Here is a 27,995-nt window from a genome sequence, read left to right as displayed (position 1 = left end):
ACATTTACAAACAGTACAGTGATAAAAGGCCACCCAGCTTCAGCACTGATAATAGCCCATTATACCTGGCAAGTGGTAGCGTATGCGCTTAAGGATACTGACGACACTGGTTCGGATACCGGCGACGGCAGTTATTTGTTCACCTTTTTTTCTAACTATTAAAATTAGTTAAGTCTATAAAAAGCATTAAATATTTTAAAGCAATCATATCCAATGGCATTTGAAAAAATACAAAAATCTGTTTACAATGCCTTTAAAACGTGGGTGGGAACGAGAATTTGATTAAATTATCCTAGTTCCACATGTTTTATATATTACGCCATCATTCCAAAAAATTCCAATAATTATGTTCTTAACATTTCATTGCATACTCAGTTACGTGTTTTTACAAAGTGAATCTCGACGTTTTTGATTTTAAGATAACATACGTTTTCAATGTATTTATTAATGGGGTACGTTACTTTAAACGGGCTAATGATTGTCTTGTTTCTGCAGAAGACTGTCGAGTTTTTTTCAGGGCTGTAATACCGTTAAACTTTGTGACGGCAAACATTTACGTTGCGATTTAGGGGGTCTAATTACAGCATTTTTATATTAATCTACAATTTTTTTTAATTGGATTTAGAATTAAAAACTTCAAAACTTGTGCTCCAAAATATAGCGTGTATGTAATATTTTGCGTATGTAACGTAGTCGGTAAATATGACAACAACAACACAACAACAACCACGAATTGTTCCGTGCTAACAAGAAAATGAAGCGAATATAATAGTAAAATAAATAGAAACACAACAAGAAAAACAAAGAAAAAACTTTGACCGTAGCTGCCGATCATGAAAAGGTCGTTCTGTCTCGTAAATAGTAATGATGAAATGATAATGTTAATTGAAACAATAGAATAAATGAACGTCTCGCCAATCAAAAATAACATTAACATTCGGGCATTTACTTGCTCGCAAAACAAAAAGCTCCATTGATACATACGTCTTATTTTCCGATTGATATGGGATGGCTTGTAATATTTCACCACTTCTTGTTTGTCATGTATGTGTACTTATTCTATAAAAAAAATCTTTTAGATTTTCATTCACTCAACTGTTCCTTTAACATTTATTTCATAGAAACTCCCCTGTATCGTGCCAATTGACTTTAAACGCCGTCGGCGTTCTCGTTATATTTAGTGTAGTAGTTTATGTATTGTCCTTAATCTCATAACGCTAGCTAACAGTTACAAGAATTACCCTTGAGATGTTTCTGAACATTGTTTTATTTAAGGCAAGTGACCCATTGCCTATACAATACATGAAGTTACAAACAGCACGACATAACATAAAAACAAGATGTGTTTGTGAACACTATGTCCCCCTATATGTTATACAAATGGTTTCTAAAAAAACATATTGGATACATAAATTAAAAACTATGATTCCTAACAGTCTAAATAATAAACTGCTTTATGGCATATAGAACATAAACATAATTAACATATACAGTTGATGTTTGTCTATTACTATGTTGTTGTTTTTTTAAATAAATTATATTATTACTAATAGACTGTTGTATCACCACTGATCCATCATTGTATTATGTATTATGTAATACAATGTACTATATATATATATTTCCGCTCAACGACGTTACGTAATTGTATGACGTTGACGTCACCTCCTTTGTATTTGTTTTTATTATATACCTGTTGAATGCTTTTAACAAAATACAGGTTGTATCAATCGTTGAAATAAAAAATCCCGTATTACGCTACTCGCTGTTTCCAATTCCGTATTACCATACTACTATTTTTAGAAGCCGGACTACTTTTTTGACCCATTTAATGACGTCACATTATGCGCACCGAATATAGGAAACCCCCCTTGTTAAATCTTCGACCCATTTAATGACGTCACACTACGCGTAGCGAAAATAGGAAAGCCCCCTGTGTAGTATTATTAGATACGTCGTCTGCAGTTTGACCAGAGAGTAAATATGGCCGAATTTTCGACCATGGACATAGCGGAATGGTCATCGATCGGTTTATTTGACTTAATTGACGATAGTTTTTTTGAAAATGAACTATTTGAAACGGCTGTTCATAATTCTGGAGAGAATGAAAATGTCAGTAGCACTGAAAATACTGAAACAAGTGCAGTGTCCACTCTTTTAGAAGCAGGTGTCCAGCTGCCCAATGAAAGTAAGTCTGATCTGCATCAAAATATAGATTTAAGTTCACAAGACCAAAGAAATCAAATGGAACAGATGAATTTAAATAGTCATGCTCAAGGTGAAACACGTAAACAACCAACATTTGTACATGTAACAGAAGATGAAAAGACAAATTTTGTTCAAAGTATGAAAAATGTGAACACTAGCCGCAAAACTGAATTATGTATGCGCCATTTCCAACGCTGGCTATCAGAACCACCACGCAATGAAACAAGATCTGTCTGTGACATCATGACCACTGAACTTGACAACTATATAGGTTCATTCCTCCTGTCCATTCGTAAAGCCGACGGGTCTGAGTATGAGCCTGACACACTCACAAGCTACCATCGAGGCATTGACCGGTTTGTAAAAGAAATTCATATTTATACACCAAAAACATAGTAGAATAAAGTGCTCAGTGTATAAACAATCAACATTGAATCGAAATAGTATTTCAGTGATGATCATGCGATGTTGTTGTAGTACTGTATTACTCACTGCTGTAGAGATAGTTTTAACCTATATATTTAAGCTTGAGTCCATCGAAAGCCTAAGGCTTATATAAACACTCTCGAGTCCATTTTCTGGGCTTAGAACCATTACTATGTGTCTTTGTGAGAGATCTTAAGAACGCTTGCACGATGGTGATCGAACCCATCACCTCCCAGTGGCTAGACGGACACCCTATCCATAAAACATTAAAACATGTCGACCTTGCTGTTGAGTTAATTTACTACATCCAACATAAAGTGATTAAATTAAAATATTTAAACAGCATGAAATGTTATAGCTGTGTAATTATGCTTTATAGTTGTTACGTTAACCTGATTGGTTATTGCACACATCTATGAAAATAAAATTTAATTAAGTGGCAAATAAATGTATAAAAGTTATTAAACAAAACAATATGTAAATTGAATATTAACCGCACAATGATATTAACGGTTTAAAAAAAATAATATCTTGAACAAAATGTAAATAATGCCCATAATTTTCAAATTATAACCAGTTAAAAAAAAAATCAAATAATTCTGTACATGGGTCAAGTTTAAAAAATAAAAGAATGAAAATCAATTGTTTAAATGTGATTTTTTCCAGATATTTAAGGGAAAATAAATATTCCCACAGCATTTTGGATCACAGAGAGTTTGAAACTTCTCGAAAGGTTTTGGCTTCCAAAAGAAAGGAACTGAAGCAAAAAGGAAAAGGAAACAGGCCCCATGCTGCTGAAGCCATTACCTCTGAAGAAAGAGGGATTTTAAAACAAAAAGCAGTAATTGGACTTCAAAGCCCAAGACAGCTGTTGAATCAAGTTTGGCTAAATAATTCAACATTGTTCGGCATTCGTGGTGGAACCGAAAGTCACAACCTTAGATGGGGCGACATCAAACTGAAAAAAACTGATCAAGGAAGAGAATACCTTGAATACAATGAACGGTTGACCAAAACACGTACATCGGAAACCAAGTCGGATCAAAGGGCCTTTCCACCTAAGCAGTTTGCACATACCAACAAAGATTCATGCCCTGTTGAAGCGTACAAGGAGTTTGCTCATCACAGACCGAAAGAAGCTCTGCGTGATGATGCCCCTTTCTACTTGTGTATAAACTATAGTCGACATGATGGGTCCAACAAGTGGTATAAATGTCAGCCCATGGGTGAAAACTCCTTGAGGTCAATAATGAGAACGATGGCCGAGAGGGGCGATCTCACAGGTCGGAAGACAAATCACAGTGCCCGAAAAACAACCTGTACGACTCTCTTGCATAATGGGGTTGCTCCAACAACAATTCAACAGCTAACTGGACACAAACATGTGCAAAGTGTTAACAATTACGCAAAGGCTTCTCTCGAAATGCAAGCAGCCATGTCCGACATATTATCAGAAAATCCTGACCAACAACAAATTATGCAACTTAACCCTAGGCCTACCTATGGTTCTGTCATCCCGGCATCGGTGCGAAACACATCTATGTCAAGCAGCAACAAAAACACATCCAACGCCGCCATTGATGATTCCCACGATAACACAAATCTCCAAGGTGCACAATTATTCCGGTGTAACGTAACCATCAACAACTACTATGCACACTCTCCATCGAAGAAACGCAAGAGAATATGCATAGTAGAAAGTGACAGCGATTAACTGTTGTTGAATTATAAATCCAGCTGGTAAATCCAACAACATGTGCTTTCAACACGCGAAGATTAAAACCTGTGTGTCCCCTGTTCAAATGTGTACACGTTAGACTAATTTGCATAAACTGTATTCATGCGCGTGTTATATAAACTACGGCGTTCCGTTTGTATCATTGTGTTGTATGTTTTGTTAAAGCAAAAAATACAATTGTTAAGTGTTTTCGTTAGTTGCTGTATATAATAAATGGAATATTACGCTAGTCAATTGTTCCAAGAGTTTGTATTCAGTCTCGTGGCTTGTGCTATTTCGCATCACACTCGAGGCTCCGCCTCTCGTGTGATACGTCATCACACCATCCACTCGACTGAATACAAACTCTTGGAACAATTGACTAGCGTAATATTCCGTATGTATTGATGTGCTACTGATGAAGGCCATGGCCGAAACATGTTTAGTACCTAAGACATTTTAATAAACAAAAGTGACGTGTTTGTACGATTTATTTAATTCTATTTATATAAATGATTTCCAAATTACCGAAACATGAATACTGATTATACAAATAAGTTAATCATTTATTTATAAGGAGTACATGTAAGAAAATGTATTATAGGTTCTGTTCTGTTCTGTTAAACACATCATGTTAGCTGAACGAAAAGAAACTACACTCACGCATTAATGAACCCGCGCGCACACAGGTCATATCATGACGACCTTCAGATTTGGACGACCTTCAGAGTTGGACCACCTTCAGAGTTGGACCACCTTCAGAGTTGGACCACCTTCAGAGTTGGACGACCTTCAGATTTAGACGACCTTCATACTTGGAGGACTTTCAGAGTTGGACCACCTTCAGAGTTGGACCACCTTCATAGTGGGACCACCTTCAATGTTGGACGACCTTCAGAGTTGGACGACCTCCAGAGTTGGACGAACTTCAGAGTTGGACGACCCTCAGAGTTTGACCACCTACAGAGTTGGAACACCTCCAGAGTTGGACGACCTTCAGAGAAAGACGACCTTCAGAGTTGGACGACCTTCAGAGAAAGACGACCTTCATAGTTGGGCGACTTTCAGAGTTGGACGACCTTCAGAGTTGGACGACCTTCAGAGTTGGAAGACCTTGGGGGATTTTGTCAGTACTGTGAGATGATGTGGACTTATATTTTCCTGAAGATATCATTGATCTTGGAGGCTTGATTGTATAACCTGATTTATAAAATTACACTTACAGTTTTTACATTATATTATTGTACTGATTGTATTATTATAGGTTGAAACATCACTTTACTATAATAATATATTAAACGTAAAAATCGCCAACATAGTTAGTCTTATTAAGAAGAAACATGCGGAAATAAAGCCCAGGTTTTACTTATCCTTCATAAAGAAATACATTTGTAACATGAATATTAATCAACTAAAATGATCAAACAAACTGACTAAACGAATTTGTCGCATGAAATCACATCAACCAGCCCTCCTTGTACCATTTCAGCCCACATGTGGTTAGCGTGTGGCTATGGCATTAATTAGTAAAAACATCACCCTTTTAATGAAAAACAATCTTATCGCGCCTGGTGCCGGACATACCGTTTGCATCCAAGATCGAGAACACGCGTTTCCAGTGATAGAACATCTGTTTAAATGCAAACACTCAATTACGGATTGTTTACGCAATTTTTAATGAAACTTTCCAGTCTAATAGAGGCATCCGGGTCGCTGCTTACGGTGCAGTCTCGCCTTGATGGTGACGCCAATCATGTCTTACTGACGGCAACGTTGTCCTTAATATATCTGATGGTCCCCTAATATATCGTTGGTCTGCACGAGCGAGAGATATAAATTAACATTCAAAGGGTTAATACAGTCAATTACACATTTTGTTAAAGCCAGTACCTAATTCTGCTGAAGCACAGATGTGAAATTCACTCCTCCTTGTTTATTTGATTTTTAAATTGCACAACTCTTTTTCCTATCTTGTCCCCATGACATACTTAGTCGCGGGCACGACTTACTATCTCGTGGGAACGAGTAAGATATGTCGTGGTCACGTATTACTAAGTCGAGGGAGCGAGATTGAAAAAAATAGGAGTGCAAAACTGAATAAAGTAGGAGTGCAATTTGGTGCAGTAAATAAAGGAGAAATGAATGAAGCAAAAGAGAAGAACATTTTATCTAACTCTAGGTGTGCGTGTGTGTAAGAAAATGGCAGTTCCTTATTCGAGTTGAATATGGAATAAGGAACCAGTTCGTTATTCACACTGAATAAGAAACTGTGTTCTTATTTAATAAAACTAGGTAGGAATATATTGTTATTCATATTGTTTAACCAACACATAACATGATTTTCATTGACATTTAGTGTTCTTTTTTTAGTGAGGCAATACCATTTCCTTATTATCGTCTTCATACTAATTGTTTTCAGGTCTCTTTGGTTCATTTTAATAGTTTGTTAAGTATGACAGCTGGTTGGATGGACTATTGGACAGCTGGTTGAATGGGCTGTTGAAAGTCTAAATGGATGGACAATTGGATAGCTGGTTTGATGGACCGTTGGACGCATGCATAGATAGACTGTTGGAAATTCCGGTTGGACTGTTTAGAAGGCTGTTTGGATGGACGTTTGGACGGCAAATTGGATTGACCTTGTTCACCTACATGGATGGATGTTTGGAGGGCTGGTTGTATGAACTATTGAACGTATTCATGGTTGGATTATTGGAAGGCTGTTTGGATGGACTGTGTAACGACTGGTTAGATGGACTGTTGGACGGCTGTATAGAGAGAGTGATTTTGTTTACAAATGCTTTAATTAATGGATGGTTGTTTTCACATAAAGATGCATATAAGTACTCATGGATGTTTCGGTTACTGAGAGACAGAGAAACATGCTACACACATTAAACAATCGTAAAACTCAGTTCAATCAATATAATGTTATGCCCGTGAAGGGTGGCATATAGTTTTTGAACTGTCCATCTGTCTGTCAGTCTGTCCGTCTGTCCGAAAACTTTAATATTGGTCATAACTTTTGCAATATTGAAGATAGCAACTTGATATTTGGCATGCATGTGTATCTCATGGAGCTGCACATTTTGAGCGGTGAAAGGTCAAGGTCATCCTTCAAGGTCAAAGGTCAAATATATGGCTTCAAAGCGGCGCAGAAAGGGGCATTGTGTTTCTGACAAACACATCTCTTGTTTTGAAAAAACATTCTTGAATTGGTTATGAGGGGTAAAATGTGGATCACGTATGTGAATTGAAGGCTCACAATATAAACTTATAATGTAATAATTACACATATTTTGTTTAATGCAGTAATTATGTCTTTACGAACGGAATTTATGCTTTGTCAGGCTTATTGTTAAATCCGTGAACCAATATGTACTCTAAGTGTCAAATAAGAAGTAGGCACGATATTTTTCCAGACATTTAATATCTTTGATGTTTATGCTCTATGAACGAATGAGCATTTAAATATATAAACGAGGAACTTAGAGTGAAAATGATTGGATGCAAAAGCATATTGGTTAAGATCAATTAGTATATTTATACATTTTTGGTTGAGCTCGATTAAACCCGATTACACGCTAACTTTTCTATGAAAGAAAATTAAACTTAGTGTTGATTAATTCGTTTGTTTATTTTCAATGATTTAGAATGAACAGATAACTTATCGGCTAAATAGGTAACCATAATCCACCTGAAAAGACATACTTATGGTATCGATATGTAAGCACCGCCAGTTATAGACCCCCACCTTGAAATAGAATTCAGTATATAACACCAAACATAAAAGGTCCATATCATCAAATTAAAGAGGTTTTGGCATGCATGTTTTTTCTCTACGTGTCAATGTTTGTTTGAAGCTCATGTGCACACATATTAAATCCAACAATCCGCGTTTAGTAGATTTTACCCATAAACACGCTTTCAATCAACATGTAGTACTCTAAATGGGGAATATATGGACTTGGCCGTGGAAACAATATGTTATACCAAAAACTTTGCCATAATTCTCATTTCTGTCGAACATAATCAAATGATTACATTATTAGGGTAATAGTTTAAAAAAAATAGTATTTTAATTAAAATAAATATGCTCATATGTAAACTAATTTTTAAACATCTCGCTGTTAATTTCTGACAAAATGAATTCGTAATTTCCTTACAACAAAGCTTTAATTGTGTTGAACATGTATAGTTTAATATTATCAAATGATTACAAGTTCAAAAATCGGATAGTGTCTAATCTGCAATTTACAATCAATATATGATTATGTTTTACCTCAAATTTATTTTGGTAAATATAAAAGTGTGGTATGGAGTTCGAAACTTTTAGCGTCTTAGAGGTCAACAAAGACAAATATTTTGACTGAGAAAGTCTTACAATAATGTAATCATGTGCGTATTTTTTAAAGAAACTAGTGTTCATACATGTATAATAACTGCTTTCGTTGAACTACAGTAGTTTTAGATTTATAGTTGACCCACATTTAGGCAATTGAAAAAAATGTCAAATCTAGTTCGTATCGACAACGTCAATCAGTCAATTTAGCCTTTACTGTGTTCAAGTATTTTCATTGTGTTCTAATTGCTTAATGATTTGGTCTGTCTTCAGATTCAACACTTGATACTTTAATGTGAATGTTTAAAAAACCCTACTCACAGGGAATATTGTTTAAAAGTGATCAGATAAATGTTAAGTTGTCACAAATTTCCGATGATTGCACATGTTATGTATGTGCTTTTTATTCCTCTCTGATCATCGCGTAGACAATGCTGTGTCACTTTAAACAAATGCGCTTTCAAAGCGTTAAACGTTCTAGCTTGTACCTGGGTTTCTGCATGTAAAAGCAGGCTTATTTGCCGTATTTATGTCGAAATCACAAAGTTACATGTTTTTTTTTAATGATTTCGGTAGAGAAGTACATTTAATTTTAGAATCGACAATTTTGAAACGTCCATAAAATGACATTATTTGAAAGAATGACACACACGAACAATTGATGGATGTCGACTGCAAAGATAAATAGATAGACAACTGGACGCCTGTATTGATGGATAAAATGTAATGACATGTATGAATGGATGGATGGATATATGGATTGATGGATGGTGGTGTGGGTGCGTGGATGGATGGATGAATGAATGGATGAACGGATATATGGATGGATGGATTATTTGATTTATACATATATATGGATGAATGAATGGGTATATGAATGGATCGATGGATAAATAGATGAACGGATATATGCATGGATGAGTGAATGGATATATGGATTGATGGATACATGGATTAATTGATATATGGGTCGATATATGGATTGATTGATGGATGGATATGTGGATGGATGAATTGTTTGATGGATGAATTAATTGGTGGATAGATGGACGAATGGTTCGATGGATATATTGATGCATGAATGGGTATTTATATTGATATATGAATTGATGGATAAATAGATGTATGGATATATGGATGGATGGGTGTGTGGATAAAATTATGGTAGTGTGAAGCGCCGCAGGGTGACTTTCGCTATACTTGCAAGTACAGCAGAGTTAAGGCTTGACATACGAATATCAAACAACGCTTTACAGTGGGGTTAGGGATTTTGTTCCGCAAATAAGGGGTTGCTTAGGGATGAATATTTTTTGTGCAAAAGGTAAAGAGAAAGAAGTGAACTTATATCAAGTCGCTGTGTCATGACAAAGTAACGAGCCTCACCATAAAATAATACACTATTGTTTCCTTCGACCTCAGTGTGACATTGACCTTTGTTATAACCACTCACCTCTTTGGCATGGCACATTGTTTTATGATTGTGAACATTTATGGTAAGTTATTTGACATTCAGCTTGCTAACGACAGATTAATAAGCTTGACAAGAAAATAATACCCTTTTTTCAACCGACAAGTGTTTAACCTTGAGATTAAAGACAGTATATCATCTTGCTCAAGCCACATTGCCTCATTTTGGTGAATATCATGTGTGTCAAGTCATTTCAAATTAACCAATGAATAACAAAGTTACAAGCTGGACAAGAAAATAATACCCAATTTTTGAAATCACAATCTATGACATTAGACATAGCCAAACAATTCTTTCGCATGACATGCCATATCATGATTGCGAACGAACCCATTTCAAATTTATGACAGAGCAACACGCCAGATAACATAATCTGGATGGAAGACAAACCATAGGACGGACGCACATATTCCAAAATATGTGACCATAAATTGAATTCTGTTGAGTTCACCGCATTGAGCAAAACAGTTTGCAAATAAAGTAATAGCTAATCAAGTGAATTATAGATGATTTTCATACATCAAAATACCGAAAATCAGGGTTAGCTACGCTAGCGATAATAACTCCGCCTTTTCAGCCCTACGCATGCGTAATACTATCAAAATTTTACATTCTTAACCCCACCTTTTCACCCGTACGCATGCGCAGAGTGCTAGCATCCCTAAAAATCCCAAAAAATCCCTAAAAAACCCTAGTAGGGATTGTTAGGGATTAATCCCTAAAAAAAGGATTGTTAGAGATTAATCCCCAAAAATATTCAGCCGTACGCATGCGCAGTACTATCAAAAGCTACAGTAAACGCGGCCATCTTAACTTTGATCATAAATGTGCGTATTATATAAATATATTTTATATAAAATTTCAAATGTTAAAGACCTCAATAAAAGGAAGTCAACACTCTACTCATAGTGCAAAGTATCCTTGGATGTTTTAATCGCTTTAGTTAAAAGAAAATCAAGCATTTGGTGGAAGTTAGTTTAACAACAACAACGAAGAAAACTCTCCCCAAACGTTTTCTTCTAAAATGCCTTACAGAACTCCGAGGTTTTTACTATCAAAAATAAAGAAGTTGTTTTCTGATGGATACAGTTCAGTGGCGATTGCAAAGAGATTGAGATTGGAACATTCGTATTCAATTACGTACAGATATTAGAAAAATAATCGCGAGACTGCGTTCGGAACAACAGCGCCCCACCCACCGAACAATTAAGGTGAAAAAGGAACATTATGAGTTTGTGAATTTTTTGTACAGACAAAATAACGAACTAACTGCCTCTGAGGTGAAAGACAAAATCTACTACGTTTTCGGTGTTAGTTTGTCCATTGCAACAGTTAAAATAATACGGAAAAAACTTGGATGGACCTACAAACAAGCGTCTTAATGTTGCTAATGTATTAGTTGTTAAAGAAAATAGAACATAGTCTTCATGTAAAGATGCACAAGACACATAATACATTATGCAATATAATTAAAAAAAAATAACTAAAACAATTCCTTCTTCTTATAGTATCGAACATTTTTTTGCTTTTACAGACTGACAGGAATTTGTTCGGACCGACACATTATTAAATTTAAAGTCTGTCAGATTGAATGATTGATATGTACATGTACTTACATGTACATATGTGCTTTGCAGGCTATTTTTGCTTATCAATAATAAATACACAACTTAATTAGGTATACATGTGACATTCTGAAAATATGTTTGGTTTGTTGTATCATGAAACATACACTAACACTGCACCATTCTTTTATTGAACACCTCAAATGTTCCATATTAGTTGTACTTATTGTTGCAACATCATATCTTCAATAAAAACATAATTCTCTGTTTTTATGAGATATTCGCTAACCACATGTGGGCTGAAATGGTACAAGGAGGGCTGGTTGATGTGATTTCATGCGACAAATTCGTTTAGTCACTTTGTTTGATCATTTCAGTTGATTAATATTCATGTTACAAATGTATTTCTTTATGAAGGATAAGTAAACCCTGGGCTTTATTTCCGCATGTTTCTTCTTAATAAGACTAACTATATTGGCGATTTTTACGTTTAATATATAATTATAGTAAAGTGATGTTTCATCATATAATAATACAATCAGTACAATAATAAAATGTAAAAACTGTAAGTGTAATTTTATAAATCAGGTTATACAATCAAGCCATCAAGATCAATGATATCTTCCGGAAAATATAAGTCCACATCATCTCACAGTACTGACAAAATCCCCCAAGGTCGTCCAACTCTGAAGGTCGCCCAACTATGAAGGACGTCCAACTCTGAAGGTCGTCCAACTCTGAAGGTCGTCTTTCTCTGAAGGTCGTCCAACTCTGGAGGTGTTCCAACTCTGTAGGTGGTCAAACTCTGAAGGTCGTCCAACTCTGAAGTTCGTCCAACTCTAGAGGTCGTCCAACTCTGAAGGTCGTCCAACATTGAAGGTGGTCCCACTATGAAGGTCGTTCAACTCTGAAGGTGGTCCAACTCTGAACATGGTCCAACTCTGATAGTCCTCCAAGTATGAAGGTCGTCTAAATCTGAAGGTCGTCCAACTCTAAATGTGGTCAAACTCTGAAGGTCGTCATAATATGACCTGTGTGCGCGCGGGTTCATTAATGCGTGAGTGTAGTTTCTTTTCGTTCAGCTAACATGATGTGTTTTACATATAAATACAGTATCTGTATTTTAACGTAATCGAATAAAATATTGTGACTTTACATACATTTTAAGAATACCATAGTAAATTAACTCGTGTTCGAGTTACACCAGCATTGTTTCTGTTCATATTTAATTTGTTATCGTAATAATTCATATATTGTTATTGCAAAAATCCTCTATAGCAGTAGTAGTATGTGTTTGTGGCAGTAGTAATATGTGTAATTATAAATTGCATAGTGTTTTCAATGACGTTATCTATAATTATGTAGTCCGACATTGATACATTGATCATACAGTAATTTAAATGTAGTAACATTGTTTCTTGTAAAATGTGTTGATAAATAAATTCACACCATGACTGTTCACGAGTCTTGGGTAGCGAGTCTGTTTCAATCGATAACTGTTTATCGTATCTGCCCTAACATTAGCTACAACCGCTTTAATACCTGCAGAGTAGAAGATTGGGCATTTAGTGTGTGCCTGTCAGATAATTCGTGTCGAAGGACTATTCGTGTACGTAGCATGGCTACGGGCGGTCAGGTTAGTTTATATATTACATGAATTATATATCGTCGCTGTCGTTCTCAAATCTCGTAGCTACAAAATGCCAACTTTTCAGGAGGGAGAAAAAATCGTCTCATTTTTTTATAACAGGGACCTATACAAACAAAGTATTGTTTGTATAGGTCCCTGTTTATAACGATGTTTTAGAAATTGAAATTCTGTAAAAATACCAAACAAATGAAGCTGCATAATACGGTATAAGCCGTAGACGCGTAAGTCATACTGATAAGTCATACTGACAGTCAGACATGGTAGCTACGATATTTTGTCACCACAGTTTTGTCATTTTTATGAGGTACGACAATTCGTCCTTACAGGAAACCTCGTAGTTGCAAATAAAAAAAAAATATAAAAACGTTTTTGTCAAATTTGTCCAAACGAAACGACGTACCTATACTGTCCTACTCGGTTACTCCTTTCTCCATAGATTCCACAAGATCAGGTCTTATCTATTTAACTGTTCAGGGGTCATTATCAAGGTGGTGTGAAACGCTGGTCACTGTTGGAAGTCATAAAATAAGGGTATTTATTGGCCATATCTAATTCCAAGATATTGCTGTAGAATGCTGATAATTCAGAGGGTTAAACATCGCTCACACACTAAATGAATAATTTGATTGTAGAAAAATACAGGGGAATGCATTTTAAAAGGTATCAACGAGATAATATTAATTAACTAAAGCACATTTTAATAAAGAGCATCGTGCTTGTATTTGAATGATGGATTAAAATAAAATGAACAGAACAGAACATGTACATAGTTTATTATTGAATTGAACAACATATTAATTAATGTTAATTAAACTATGTAATGGAAAGTATATAAATGCGAAGAGTATGTAATGATCTCAGAGCATAATTATAATTATGTTATAAAATTATAATGAAGATATTTTCCATTACACATATCACATTATTCAGAAGTAAACAATTGAATATGCCTTACTTTTTCAATGTACATCTATTAATGTCCATATAAACAAGTTGAGATGGCATAAATAGTATGCCACATAAACTTTATAGAATTCTTGTCAATTAATAATAATAGAATGATAAACTTCTATATACATGTATATTTAGTACTGTCATGATTGTAACCCAAACTTTTCTAGCAAGGAAATTTCATGGAAAAAACATTAATGTTAACACCAAATAGCGCCGTCTGCACATGTGGATTGGGACATAAGCGACAGTGTTCGCTATTCAAGTTAAGACTTTTTTAAGAACATCGTCGATTAGGAAAATGTGCTATATTTGGAGGAAATACTGGTTTCAGAGACGTTCAATAAATTCGCCGCGCTCTGTGAAACGGGGCTTAACGCCTGTGCGTAAAGTGTCGTCCCAAATTAGCCTGTGCAATGCGCACAGTCTTATCAGGGACGGCACTTTTCGCTTTAATTGTATTTTTCGTTTTAATGAAGTCTTTACGTAGCGAAAAACCAGTTTATGCGGAAAGAATTGTTCCTGATAAGCCTGTGCGGACTGCACAGTCTAATCTTGAACGACACTTTACGCACATGCATGAATACCCGTTTTCACAAAGAGTGGCTCAAATACTGATCGTGTCCGTTATTTTTAATTTTGGCAATGATACTATAGCTTTATGACGGGCTTTTGGCTGTTTGAGTCGCGTTACTTTTGTATCTGTTGCAAATTATATTATTTTGTTTCTGATTTTGGAGGCATTTTTTTAGTCTTTGGATCATGTTTTGCGAAAAACACTGTAAATGAGAAGTTTTAAAGGGGAAGGTTTGGGAGTTGTACGGCCATATGGTCGCAATGATTTAAATGAATAATTCTGGATACGATACATCATACTTAATGTATAACCGCGAGATCGTCGCTGTATCATATGACCAGGTGCAGTAAATATAATTGGTCTACAACCAGGCACTCGGTCAATCATCAGGGGTCAGCCAGTCACATATTGGAGTGTATAAAAAAAACTGCATCACTCAGAGAAATTCGATTCGCAATTTCGACATTCGGATCGATATTTGAAAAAAAAGTTGTTGAATACGTTTATAAACGTCCATATAACTTATAAGTGTTTTAAATGTGTCCGTATATAAAATAGCAGGTTAATTTGTAAGAAAATGCAATTTAAAATCATTTCCCGGCAGTATTAACCATGTGGAGATGGTGTGCTATACATTTTTCAATTTGAAGTCCGCACGGGCTAATCAGGGAAAACACTGTCCGCTTTTATGATATTTTTCGTATAAATGAAGTCTCTTCTTAGCAAAAATCCAATTTAGGCGGAAAGTGTCGTCCATAATTAGCATGTGCAGACTGCACAGGTTAATCTGGGACGACACTTTACGCACATGCATTTTGTCCAGTTTTCTCAGAACAAGGCTCAAATTATTAGAGGTAGTATTGACAATGGGCTCGACATGTTGCCTAGGTTTCGAAAATGCCTCGGTGAAAGTGTGTGCATGCACGTTTAAGTATTTCGTATGTCCTTTTTGGATAGGTGTTCAATAAATTTACTTTTCATAATCATGCCTTAATAGACCGTCAATGGAGCATTTCAATCAGCAGACAAGTTTCAAGTGATATTTACAGATATCTTCATGTCTTTTAAATTTCCGCCAAGTTATTTCATCCCTTCATTCTTTTGCAATGGCAGGACAACAATAAACCTATGTACAGGAATATGACATAGGAAGTACGGACTTCGCGCGTCGCATTGTCTCATAATTATGAATATTCCTTTCTTCAAATTAATCTCGAACCTTTTCCTATAATGAATTTCCGTTCTGACAAAACTGGTCATAATGCATGTGCGTAAAGTGTCATCCCAGATAAGCCTATGATATCCGCACAGGCTAATCCGGGACGACACTTTCCGCCTAAACTGGATTTTCGCCAAGAAGAAACACCATTTAAACGAAAAATTCCATAAAAGCGGAAATTGTCGTCCCTGATGAGCCTGTGCGGACTGCACAGGCTAATCTGGGATGACAATTTACGCACAAGCATTATGCCCAGTTTTCTCAGAACGCGACTCTAATGACACGGCCATTGAGCAATCATTACAAATTCGATCTTTTCCCTCTAAGTGGGACCTTGACCTTAAAGTGTGAATGACACATCCGCTTATGATGCTGAATAATTCCGCTAAGTAATTTACAAAATCTGAATTGAATTTATTTCACAGTGATTACGAAATGGGATGGACGAAGGGATGAATGGAAGAAAATGCGCACTCCAGAGTTTCCAACTGGTTTCATCTTCAACCGACCATAATGTAAAAGCTAAATATCGACAAACTCGAACAACGTTTATTGTTACTTATGCAAATTCCAAACCGCAAGCTAAGTAAACACTCCTTTGGACTGAAAACACACGTCCTTTTCTGAATGTATACGTCTTGCTACGTCTATCTTTGGTAATCAAAACGCGAACATGAATTTATTAATATTTTAAACACTTACGGTTTATTTAATTCGCAGCGGGACCTGAACATCAGTTGTGATTGCCATATATCAATCCAGATTCTCTTTTTCGGTTTATTCATTTCATTTCAACTCGTTTTTGTCTACCCTAAAGCTCCGCGTGAATTTGCTTTTTATCTCGGATTTTTATTTATTCGGAGTTTAAGCCATGCATGAAGTTTTTTAAATGAAATATTAACAAGTATTTATGAATGTTTAATAATCCCAACGTTTTTAAACGCGTGGGGTAATTGTATTGATCTCCGCTTTATTTTTGATAGGACCATATTTTCTCCTACACTAGAACCTTGAAACTTGATAATTATGAGCATATGTGCGACGGTGACGGTGACGAAATTTTGATCTGACCCCTGGGTCAAAAGTTATGGGTAAATAAATGGGTAAAATGGGTAAAAATACTCGGTTTACTTACAACATGCGACGCACATGATAACAACTTTTGACCCAGGGGTCAGATCAAAATTCCGAATAGTGCACCATCGCACATATGCTCATAGCTACCATGTGTGTAAGTTTCAAGGTTCTAGTGCTAATAGTGTAGGAGGAGATGGAGGAGAATGGGGGTTGGGGTGGGGCCCAAAATTTTGTTTTAACATCTTCATTTATTCACCAATTGGCGTGACGTCACTTTTATACTGAACATCTCTTCTTTCAACACGGGCGGTGTGGGGATACGCGTCGGCATCTGCCGCGCCATTTCTAGTTAATATTAAGTTGATTTCAAAGCTTCAGTGTATTCCTATCCTCGACCCAAGAGAATGTGGTTAAATATCAAAAAGCTCTTTAATTTCATCTGAGCCGCGCTCTGGGAAAACGGGGTTTAATGCATTTGGTTAAAGTGTCGTCCCAGATTAGCCTTGCACTCCGCATAGGCTAATCAGGGACGACACTTTCCGCTGCTATAGTATGTTCCGTTCAAAGGAGGTCCCTTCTCAGCAAAAAAGATTCTGAAAGAGTAAAGAAAACTATCTTTTAAAATCATATAAGTTCTATTAGTTTTAATTTCAATCATTTCATAATACATGTTCGGTGCTTGTTACATGTCAAATTTAAAATCTAACAAAGGTGAACATAAAATTATTTTACTAACAAATTTCAAGCTTACCCGTTTTATACATATCCATTAATTTTATTTTTTTTTTTTTTTTTTTTGGCAATTAATATTTGGCACAACTGCTAATGACACTGGTCGATAACCCATCAACTGCTAATTACACTGGTCGATAACCCTCCGAAACATGTGCAGCAGAATTAGATCTGGCCAGAGATAACATCTGGGTTTATTTATTTTCGCCAAGCAGGCTGTGGTCAGCCTGACAGGGGAGTATGATTTATGACCACAGAACAGTTAACACTGATTAGTTCTGCTGATAAGCGATGGCTAAAATCTAGCCGTTCTGGGAGTAACTTGGTAGGACTGTATAGGTGAAATGGCGTCGCTACGACTTTTCGCCGGGAAAAAAGCCAACAATCATTCTACAACATTTCGTCACGTGGTTTTTTCAAGGGCTCTGATTGGCGTAGAGCTACGAGATATAGCACAAAACACGCGCCAGACTTAATATATTTGGAAAAGACGAAAACAATATTTTGAAACTTTTGGAGCTACGAGGTTTGAGAACGACAGCGACGATATATGTGTGTGGAATTAAACTTTTAATTTGAAGTTCAGATAAACATATGTATTATACTTTTGTAGCTTAGTTTAATGCGACTTTACATCTAAAAATATGTTCTGAATAGACAATCGAATTCATATTAAAATAAAGTAAAAATGTAACGGCTCGGACCATTTCGAGCAAATTTGGAATGGCGCAATTTGATATCTTTAATTTTACATCGTAAACATGTTTTATATTTTGTACGTTAAAAAAATATTATTATAAATATATAACGTACCAAAAGGTTTAAAAGTTATTATTTCCTAGGAATATGTATCAATTCCTTATACAGATTTCATTTCAATGTAAATCAATTTAATCAATCGGAACTATTTAATTGCTCTTAGGAAGAAATTAATCTTCCTTAGCAAGAAGTCCTTACTTTCTACTCTTTTTGCCGCTTTGATTATTTTTTCTTAAGAATATTTTTAATCTTTATATGATTTTCGAATAAGTCATACTGAAGCATTCCCGCCATTCGATGCGCAATTTATCAGCCAATCAGGAATTCTTCCCAACTTATAAAAGCAAATCAAAATTATTAAAATACCATTTAAAGCCCCTGCATTAACTGATATGGTATTCCTTCAAATTGAAACGATGTATGCATTTTATTTGTGCTTTTATAATATTACAATATTAACACAAATAAAACAAGTAATACGTTCTAATTTGTACTAGTTTAAGTATTGTCTTTTTCAAATCATTTTGCATCACAATAAAACTAGTATTTCAAATGCGTTTGTCTACTTTCTTCGTTTCTTAAAGTTTATCTTACGGTAATTACATGAGGATATTTGTGGTTCAACATGAAGTATACCAGACACATACAATTAATTACACGGATATTTGAAATGAATGATGGTTCTTTAACGGGTTTGTTTTAAGACAAGACCATTATCAATTGCAATCAAAGTAAAGACGCTTATTTGATGATTTTGTTTTATAAAAACATATTTTATTTCAGCCCGTTTGAAAATACAAGGTTCGAACGGTGATTTACATATATGCATAGTGATGTATTTGCTTAACAAGTACCATTAGCCGATTATGCATATTGTTATGATGCGTACACGCTATCACTTTACCTGCCATTTTCTTGCGGTGTACAGAATGTTAATCAGAAAGAATTTTGTACAAGCAATTTAATTTCATATACGGTTATTTTAAATTATTAATTGTTAATGATCTTTCCTAATATAATAACATACATGTGTAATGATCTCAGAGCATAATTATAATTATGTTATAAAATTATAATGAAGATATTTTCCATTACACATATCACATTATTCAGAAGTAAACAATTGAATATGCCTTACTTTTTCAATGTACATCTATTAATGTCCATATAAACAAGTTGAGATGGCATAAATAGTATGCCACATAAACTTTATAGAATTCTTGTCAATTAATAATAATAGAATGATAAACTTCTATATACATGTATATTTAGTACTGTCATGATTGTAACCCAAACTTTTCTAGCAAGGAAATTTCATGGAAAAAACATTAATGTTAACACCAAATAGCGCCGTCTGCACATGTGGATTGGGACATAAGCGACAGTGTTCGCTATTCAAGTTAAGACTTTTTTAAGAACATCGTCGATTAGGAAAATGTGCTATATTTGGAGGAAATACTGGTTTCAGAGACGTTCAATAAATTCGCCGCGCTCTGTGAAACGGGGCTTAACGCCTGTGCGTAAAGTGTCGTCCCAAATTAGCCTGTGCAGTGCGCACAGTCTTATCAGGGACGGCACTTTTCGCTTTTATTGTATTTTTCGTTTTAATGAAGTCTTTACGTAGCGAAAAACCAGTTTATGCGGAAATAATTGTTCCTGATAAGCCTGTGCGGACTGCACAGTCTAATCTTGAACGACACTTTATGCACATGCATGAATACCCGTTTTCACAAAGAGTGGCTCAAATACTGATCGTGTCCGTTATTTTTAATTTTGGCAATGATACTATAGCTTTATGACGGGCTTTTGGCTGTTTGAGTCGCGTTACTTTTGTATCTGTTGCAAATTATATTATTTTGTTTCTGATTTTGGAGGCATTTTTTTGGTCTTTGGATCATGTTTTGCGAAAAACACTGTAAATGAGAAGTTTTAAAGGGGAAGGTTTGGGAGTTGTACGGCCATATGGTCGCAATGATTTAAATGAATAATTCTGGATACGATACATCATACTTAATGTATAACCGCGAGATCGTCGCTGTATCATATGACCAGGTGCAGTAAATATAATTGGTCTACAACCAGGCACTCGGTCAATCATCAGGGGTCAGCCAGTCACATATTGGAGTGTATAAAAAAACTGCATCACTCAGAGAAATTCGATTCGCAATTTCGACATTCGGATCGATATTTGAAAAAAAAGATAACACCTTTGTTGAATACGTTTCTAAACGTCCATATAACTTATAAGTGTTTTAAATGTGTCCGTATATAAAATAGCAGGTTAATTTGTAAGAAAATGCAATTTAAAATCATTTCCCGGCAGTATTAACCATGTGGAGATGGTGTGCTATACATTTTTCAATTTGAAGTCCGCACGGGCTAATCAGGGAAAACACTGTCCGCTTTTATGATATTTTTCGTATAAATGAAGTCTCTTCTTAGCAAAAATCCAATTTAGGCGGAAAGTGTCGTCCATAATTAGCATGTGCAGACTGCACAGGTTAATCTGGGACGACACTTTACGCACATGCATTTTGTCCAGTTTTCTCAGAACAAGGCTCAAATTATTAGAGGTAGTATTGACAATGGGCTCGACATGTTGCCTAGGTTTCGAAAATGCCTCGGTGAAAGTGTGTGCATGCACGTTTAAGTATTTCGTATGTCCTTTTTGGATAGGTGTTCAATAAATTTACTTTTCATAATCATGCCTTAATAGACCGTCAATGGAGCATTTCAATCAGCAGACAAGTTTCAAGTGATATTTACAGATATCTTCATGTCTTTTAAATTTCCGCCAAGTTATTTCATCCCTTCATTCTTTTGAAATGGCAGGACAACAATAAACCTATGTACAGGAATATGACATAGGAAGTACGGACTTCGCGCGTCGCATTGTCTCATAATTATGAATATTCCTTTCTTCAAATTAATCTCGAACCTTTTCCTATAATGAGTTCCGTTCTGACAAAACTGGTCATAATGCATGTGCGTAAAGTGTCATCCCAGATAAGCCTATGATATCCGCACAGGCTAATCCGGGACGACACTTTCCGCCTAAACTGGATTTTCGCCAAGAAGAAACACCATTTAAACGAAAAATTCCATAAAAGCGGAAATTGTCGTCCCTGATGAGCCTGTGCGGACTGCACAGGCTAATCTGGGATGACAATTTACGCACAAGCATTATGCCCAGTTTTCTCAGAACGCGACTCTAATGACACGGCCATTGAGCAATCATTACAAATTCGATCTTTTCCCTCTAAGTGTGACCTTGACCTTAAAGTGTGAATGACACATCCGCTTATGATGCTGAATAATTCCGCTAAGTAATTTACAAAATCTGAATTGAATTTATTTCACAGTGATTACGAAATGGGATGGACGAAGGGATGAATGGAAGAAAATGCGCACTCCAGAGTTTCCAACTGGTTTCATCTTCAACCGACCATAATGTAAAAGCTAAATATCGACAAACTCGAACAACGTTTATTGTTACTTATGCAAATTCCAAACCGCAAGCTAAGTAAACACTCCTTTGGACTGAAAACACACGTCCTTTTCTGAATGTATACGTCTTGCTACGTCTATCTTTGGTAATCAAAACGCGAACATGAATTTATTAATATTTTAAACACTTACGGTTTATTTAATTCGCAGCGGGACCTGAACATCAGTTGTGATTGCCATATATCAATCCAGATTCTCTTTTTCGGTTTATTCATTTCATTTCAACTCGTTTTTGTCTACCCTAAAGCTCCGCGTGAATTTGCTTTTTATCTCGGATTTTTATTTATTCGGAGTTTAAGCCATGCATGAAGTTTTTTAAATGAAATATTAACAAGTATTTATGAATGTTTAATAATCCCAACGTTTTTAAACGCGTGGGGTAATTGTATTGATCTCCGCTTTATTTTTGATAGGACCATATTTTCTCCTACACTAGAACCTTGAAACTTGATAATTATGAGCATATGTGCGACGGTGACGGTGACGAAATTTTGATCTGACCCCTGGGTCAAAAGTTATGGGTAAATAAATGGGTAAAATGGGTAAAAATACTCGGTTTACTTACAACATGCGACGCACATGATAACAACTTTTGACCCAGGGGTCAGATCAAAATTCCGAATAGTGCACCATCGCACATATGCTCATAGCTACCATGTGTGTAAGTTTCAAGGTTCTAGTGCTAATAGTGTAGGAGGAGATGGAGGAGAATGGGGGTTGGGGTGGGGCCCAAAATTTTGTTTTAACATCTTCATTTATTCACCAATTGGCGTGACGTCACTTTTATACTGAACATCTCTTCTTTCAACACGGGCGGTGTGGGGATACGCGTCGGCATCTGCCGCGCCATTTCTAGTTAATATTAAGTTGATTTCAAAGCTTCAGTGTATTCCTATCCTCGACCCAAGAGAATGTGGTTAAATATCAAAAAGCTCTTTAATTTCATCTGAGCCGCGCTCTGGGAAAACGGGGTTTAATGCATTTGGTTAAAGTGTCGTCCCAGATTAGCCTTGCACTCCGCATAGGCTAATCAGGGACGACACTTTCCGCTGCTATAGTATGTTCCGTTCAAAGGAGGTCCCTTCTCAGCAAAAAAGATTCTGAAAGAGTAAAGAAAACTATCTTTTAAAATCATATAAGTTCTATTAGTTTTAATTTCAATCATTTCATAATACATGTTCGGTGCTTGTTACATGTCAAATTTAAAATCTAACAAAGGTGAACATAAAATTATTTTACTAACAAATTTCAAGCTTACCCGTTTTATACATATCCATTAATTTTATTTTATTTTTTATTTTTTTTTGGCAATTAATATTTGGCACAACTGCTAATGACACTGGTCGATAACCCATCAACTGCTAATTACACTGGTCGATAACCCTCCGAAACATGTGCAGCAGAATTAGATCTGGCCAGAGATAACATCTGGGTTTATTTATTTTCGCCAAGCAGGCTGTGGTCAGCCTGACAGGGGAGTATGATTTATGACCACAGAACAGTTAACACTGATTAGTTCTGCTGATAAGCGATGGCTAAAATCTAGCCGTTCTGGGAGTAACTTGGTAGGACTATATAGGTGAAATGGCGTCGCTACGACTTTTCGCCGGGAAAAAAGCCAACAATCATTCTACAACATTTCGTCACGTGGTTTTTTCAAGGGCTCTGATTGGCGTAGAGCTACGAGATATAGCACAAAACACGCGCCAGACTTAATATATTTGGAAAAGACGAAAACAATATTTTGAAACTTTTGGAGCTACGAGGTTTGAGAACGACAGCGACGATATATGTGTGTGGAATTAAACTTTTAATTTGAAGTTCAGATAAACATATGTATTAAACTTTTGTAGCTTAGTTTAATGCGACTTTACATCTAAAAATATGTTCTGAATAGACAATCGAATTCATATTAAAATAAAGTAAAAATGTAACGGCTCGGACCATTTCGAGCAAATTTGGAATGGCGCAATTTGATATCTTTAATTTTACATCGTAAACATGTTTTATATTTTGTACGTTAAAAAAATATTATTATAAATATATAACGTACCAAAAGGTTTAAAAGTTATTATTTCCTAGGAATATGTATCAATTCCTTATACAGATTTCATTTCAATGTAAATCAATTTAATCAATCGGAACTATTTAATTGCTCTTAGGAAGAAATTAATCTTCCTTAGCAAGAAGTCCTTACTTTGAAATTCTACTCTTTTTGCCGCTTTGATTATTTTTTCTTAAGAATATTTTTAATCTTTATATGATTTTCGAATAAGTCATACTGAAGCATTCCCGCCATTCGATGCGCAATTTATCAGCCAATCAGGAATTCTTCCCAACTTATAAAAGCAAATCAAAATTATTAAAATACCATTTAAAGCCCATGCATTAACTGATATGGTATTCCTTCAAATTGAAACGATGTATGCATTTTATTTGTGCTTTTATAATATTACAATATTAACACAAATAAAACAAGTAATACGTTCTACTTTGTACTAGTTTAAGTATTGTCTTTTTCAAATCATTTTGCATCACAATAAAACTAGTATTTCAAATGCGTTTGTCTACTTTCTTCGTTTCTTAAAGTTTATCTTACGGTAATTACATGAGGATATTTGTGGTTCAACATGAAGTATACCAGACACATACAATTAATTACACGGGTATTTGAAATGAATGATGGTTCTTTAACGGGTTTGTTTTAAGACAAGACCATTATCAATTGCAATCAAAGTAAAGACGCTTATTTGATGATTTTGTTTTATAAAAACATATTTTATTTCAGCCCGTTTGAAAATACAAGGTTCGAACGGTGATTTACATATATGCATAGTTATGTATTTGCTTAACAAGTACCATTAGCCGATTATGCATATTGTTATGATGCGTACACGCTATCACTTTACCTTCCATTTTCTTGCGGTGTACAGAATGTTAATCAGAAAGAATTTTGTACAAGCAATTTAATTTCATATACGGTTATTTTAACTTTTTAATTGTTAATGATCTTTCCTAAAATAATAACATAACATAACTGATTTGTTTTCGACTTTAGCATATACAGGTCATCATCAATAATAAAGTAAACAACTCACTCCAGAGTTCAGGAATTAACGAGTATGGCACTATTTCCGATCTATTAAGGCATCCCGATAATGTCCGGATTCCACAAACGGCTATACGGCAGGGGTGGCGAAATCAAATGTCCGAGTTGCCCGAGTCGTACATTTGCTTGTCCGGGCAACTGATTGTTTTCAATTAAGTTGTCCGTGGACAACCAGTCGGGTTGAGAAATACAAAACAAATAGATTGTATTAAAGCCGCTATTAAGTTTTACAAAACCGGATGTTGACACCCGATAACATTGTCAGTGCTATTTGCGGAGCAATCAAGCTAAAATATGGGCACTCTCCTGCACAGTGGTCTCGCTTATTCTATAAGCATGATAAGAGACCAGGAGGCTAGCATGCCGCATTTTCAACATTCGGCCCGTCTGTTTAATAGGCAGTGTACAGACTGGTTTGCTCGTTCATTCCGTACCTTAATGTTGAACGTTCGTCTTAAATTTTAAAATGCATTATTAATACCAAAGGGGAGGTATAAAACCCGGAAATGTCCGGAAACCCAGAGTGTGTCACATCGCTCCTACCTAACTAAATTTCTAGACTCACAAACGTCGGGACGTTGGGACGTGAAAAGCCGAAAGTCGAGTTGGATTACGTACAGTTCCGTTGATTGGGTGAAGTGTTCCGTTTGAATCAACTACAATTTATATTAAAGTTCAACAAAGACGGTAAAATAGTCATTATGTATAAAAACATATATATAATGTATAATTTGAACATTACATTTCCTGGCTTATTTCATCTGCAAAAATGAAAATTATATATTGAAAAACTGTTTTAAAACACCGCTGTGGTTTTAACCGAGTTGAATGGTAGAACTCACTACATACAACTACGACTGACTTATAACATCATGACGTATTTTCAGGTGAGCTTATGAAGCAATATTATACATTTAAAGCTAAATCACACTACTTCCTGAAGTAAAACTTACTCGCGTGTGCTTGATTGGTTTTCCAATTTTATCATTCAAACCCGAAACTAAAAAAGACAGGAAGAAAATTCATTCAAATTCAACTGACATGGATGTAAAGACCGGAATATTATGTTGAGATAAAACACCAAATAACACGTTAACAGGAAAACATAGTTTTCCCTGACCAAGAAGATAACTTGAACAATTGATCATATGAAACGACACAATTGGACAGGAAGAAAATTCATTCAAATCCAACTGACATGGATGTAAAGACCGGGAGATTATGTTGAGATAAAACACCAAATAACACGTAAACAGGAAAAAATAGTTTTCCCTCACAAAGAAGATAACTTGAACAATTGATCATATGATACGACACAATTGGACGCGTTTGGCCAACCCGAAAGCAATGGCGTAAATATTGAGCGGAGATATTTGGTAAACAAAATAATTATGTCAGCAATATATTTCGGCGTTTTACTCACAATATCCCGCTTATAAATCCGGTTGTGTACGCAAATATAAACACGTGTTATGTTTAAAGACACTTCATTTTTATACTTTGTTAATAAGTGCTTGCTAGTCTTCCTAATGCTTCATTTCTTATCAATGGCGTTGATACCATTTTAAAAATACTGTAGTACGTGTTAACCATGTAACCAACAACCCAATACGTTATAACATAATACTACTGTTCTGAATGGTTTGATATAATGCAACCTTTGTATCATAAACGCCTCATGATATTGTGAATAACCAGGATGACTGACCAAAAAGGTCAAAACACAAAATGCATTTGCAAAATGTGAACTACGTTAGCCTGATGATAGGTTATCAACAACTATGCTGGTTTTGCAAGTCTATTATTTTAATAAAATACTTTTAAATACTGTTGCTAAAAAAGATACAGGGCAGTGTATACATACAAGTAGTATTTAAAGGCGAATGTGCTGTTCATGTATAACTTGGTTTGAATAAATATAAGATAATACAAATGTCAAAACAAAAGGTAAATGGAAGAAGTTCAGGATTTATTTCGTTATTTCATTTAAAAACTTGTACTTTCGTAGTAATGGCAGTCAACACAGTTTTGAAATTAACCAGGAGATATGGTATGTATTTGTCTTGTGTTAAACTTATTTTATTTACAACTTATTTTATTTGTTGTTTGTAAACGCGTATTCAAAAACAAACCATGCAAAATACGAAATTTGATATTGATCAAGTGTTACATTAATAGTTGTAATTGTATAGGTTAATAACCTTTAAATGATGTGTCAATATTATATTCGTGTTATTATCAAAATATGCTATGACGTAACGTCAAAAAGTCCGTCCATCCAGAAAATTGCGCATGTGATGTACATGTTTACTTAATATTTTTTTTTAACATAGCGTCATGATAATTATATCAAACGAATCAGCTGAAAAATGCGCATTTCACAATATATAATACAAAAAACAGAGATACCGACATTTAAGGATAACCTATGTTTAAGTGATTATAAAAGCTATATTATTTTTTCCATATTAATTATAATGGTATCCTAGTAGAGAGGCCCTCTAAGGTTTGTAAAACATGCAACAATAATGTTTTACAATATCAAATTAGCACTCTTGTTAGCGTCCAAAGTTGGTAAAGTTTTATGATTTTTAATGCCTAATTATGTTTTGCGTAAAATTCGGAAAAGATAAAAGTAATTATAAAAGCAATATTTTCTACCGACTTGAATTAAAATAATATCGTTG

General features: G+C 35.2%; 1 protein-coding gene across 1 annotated transcript; it reads left to right on the top strand.

The window, feature by feature from the left end:
- Positions 1-1,677: 1,677 nt before the first annotated feature.
- Positions 1,678-4,348, top strand: LOC127859792 (uncharacterized protein KIAA1958-like). The gene is made up of 2 exons (XM_052397297.1): positions 1,678-2,564; positions 3,301-4,348. The coding sequence occupies exons 1-2, from the start codon at positions 1,984-1,986 to the stop codon at positions 4,346-4,348; spliced, it is 1,629 nt and encodes a 542-aa protein (XP_052253257.1). The 5' UTR covers positions 1,678-1,983.
- The last annotated feature ends 23,647 nt before the right edge of the window (positions 4,349-27,995 follow it).

The sequence above is a fragment of the Dreissena polymorpha genome, chromosome 15, assembly GCF_020536995.1.
Source record: "Dreissena polymorpha isolate Duluth1 chromosome 15, UMN_Dpol_1.0, whole genome shotgun sequence".
NCBI classification, from domain to species: domain Eukaryota; kingdom Metazoa; phylum Mollusca; class Bivalvia; order Myida; family Dreissenidae; genus Dreissena; species Dreissena polymorpha.
The sequence above is the reverse complement of the archived record's forward strand: the minus strand, read 5'-3'. Positions and strand labels throughout refer to the sequence as shown.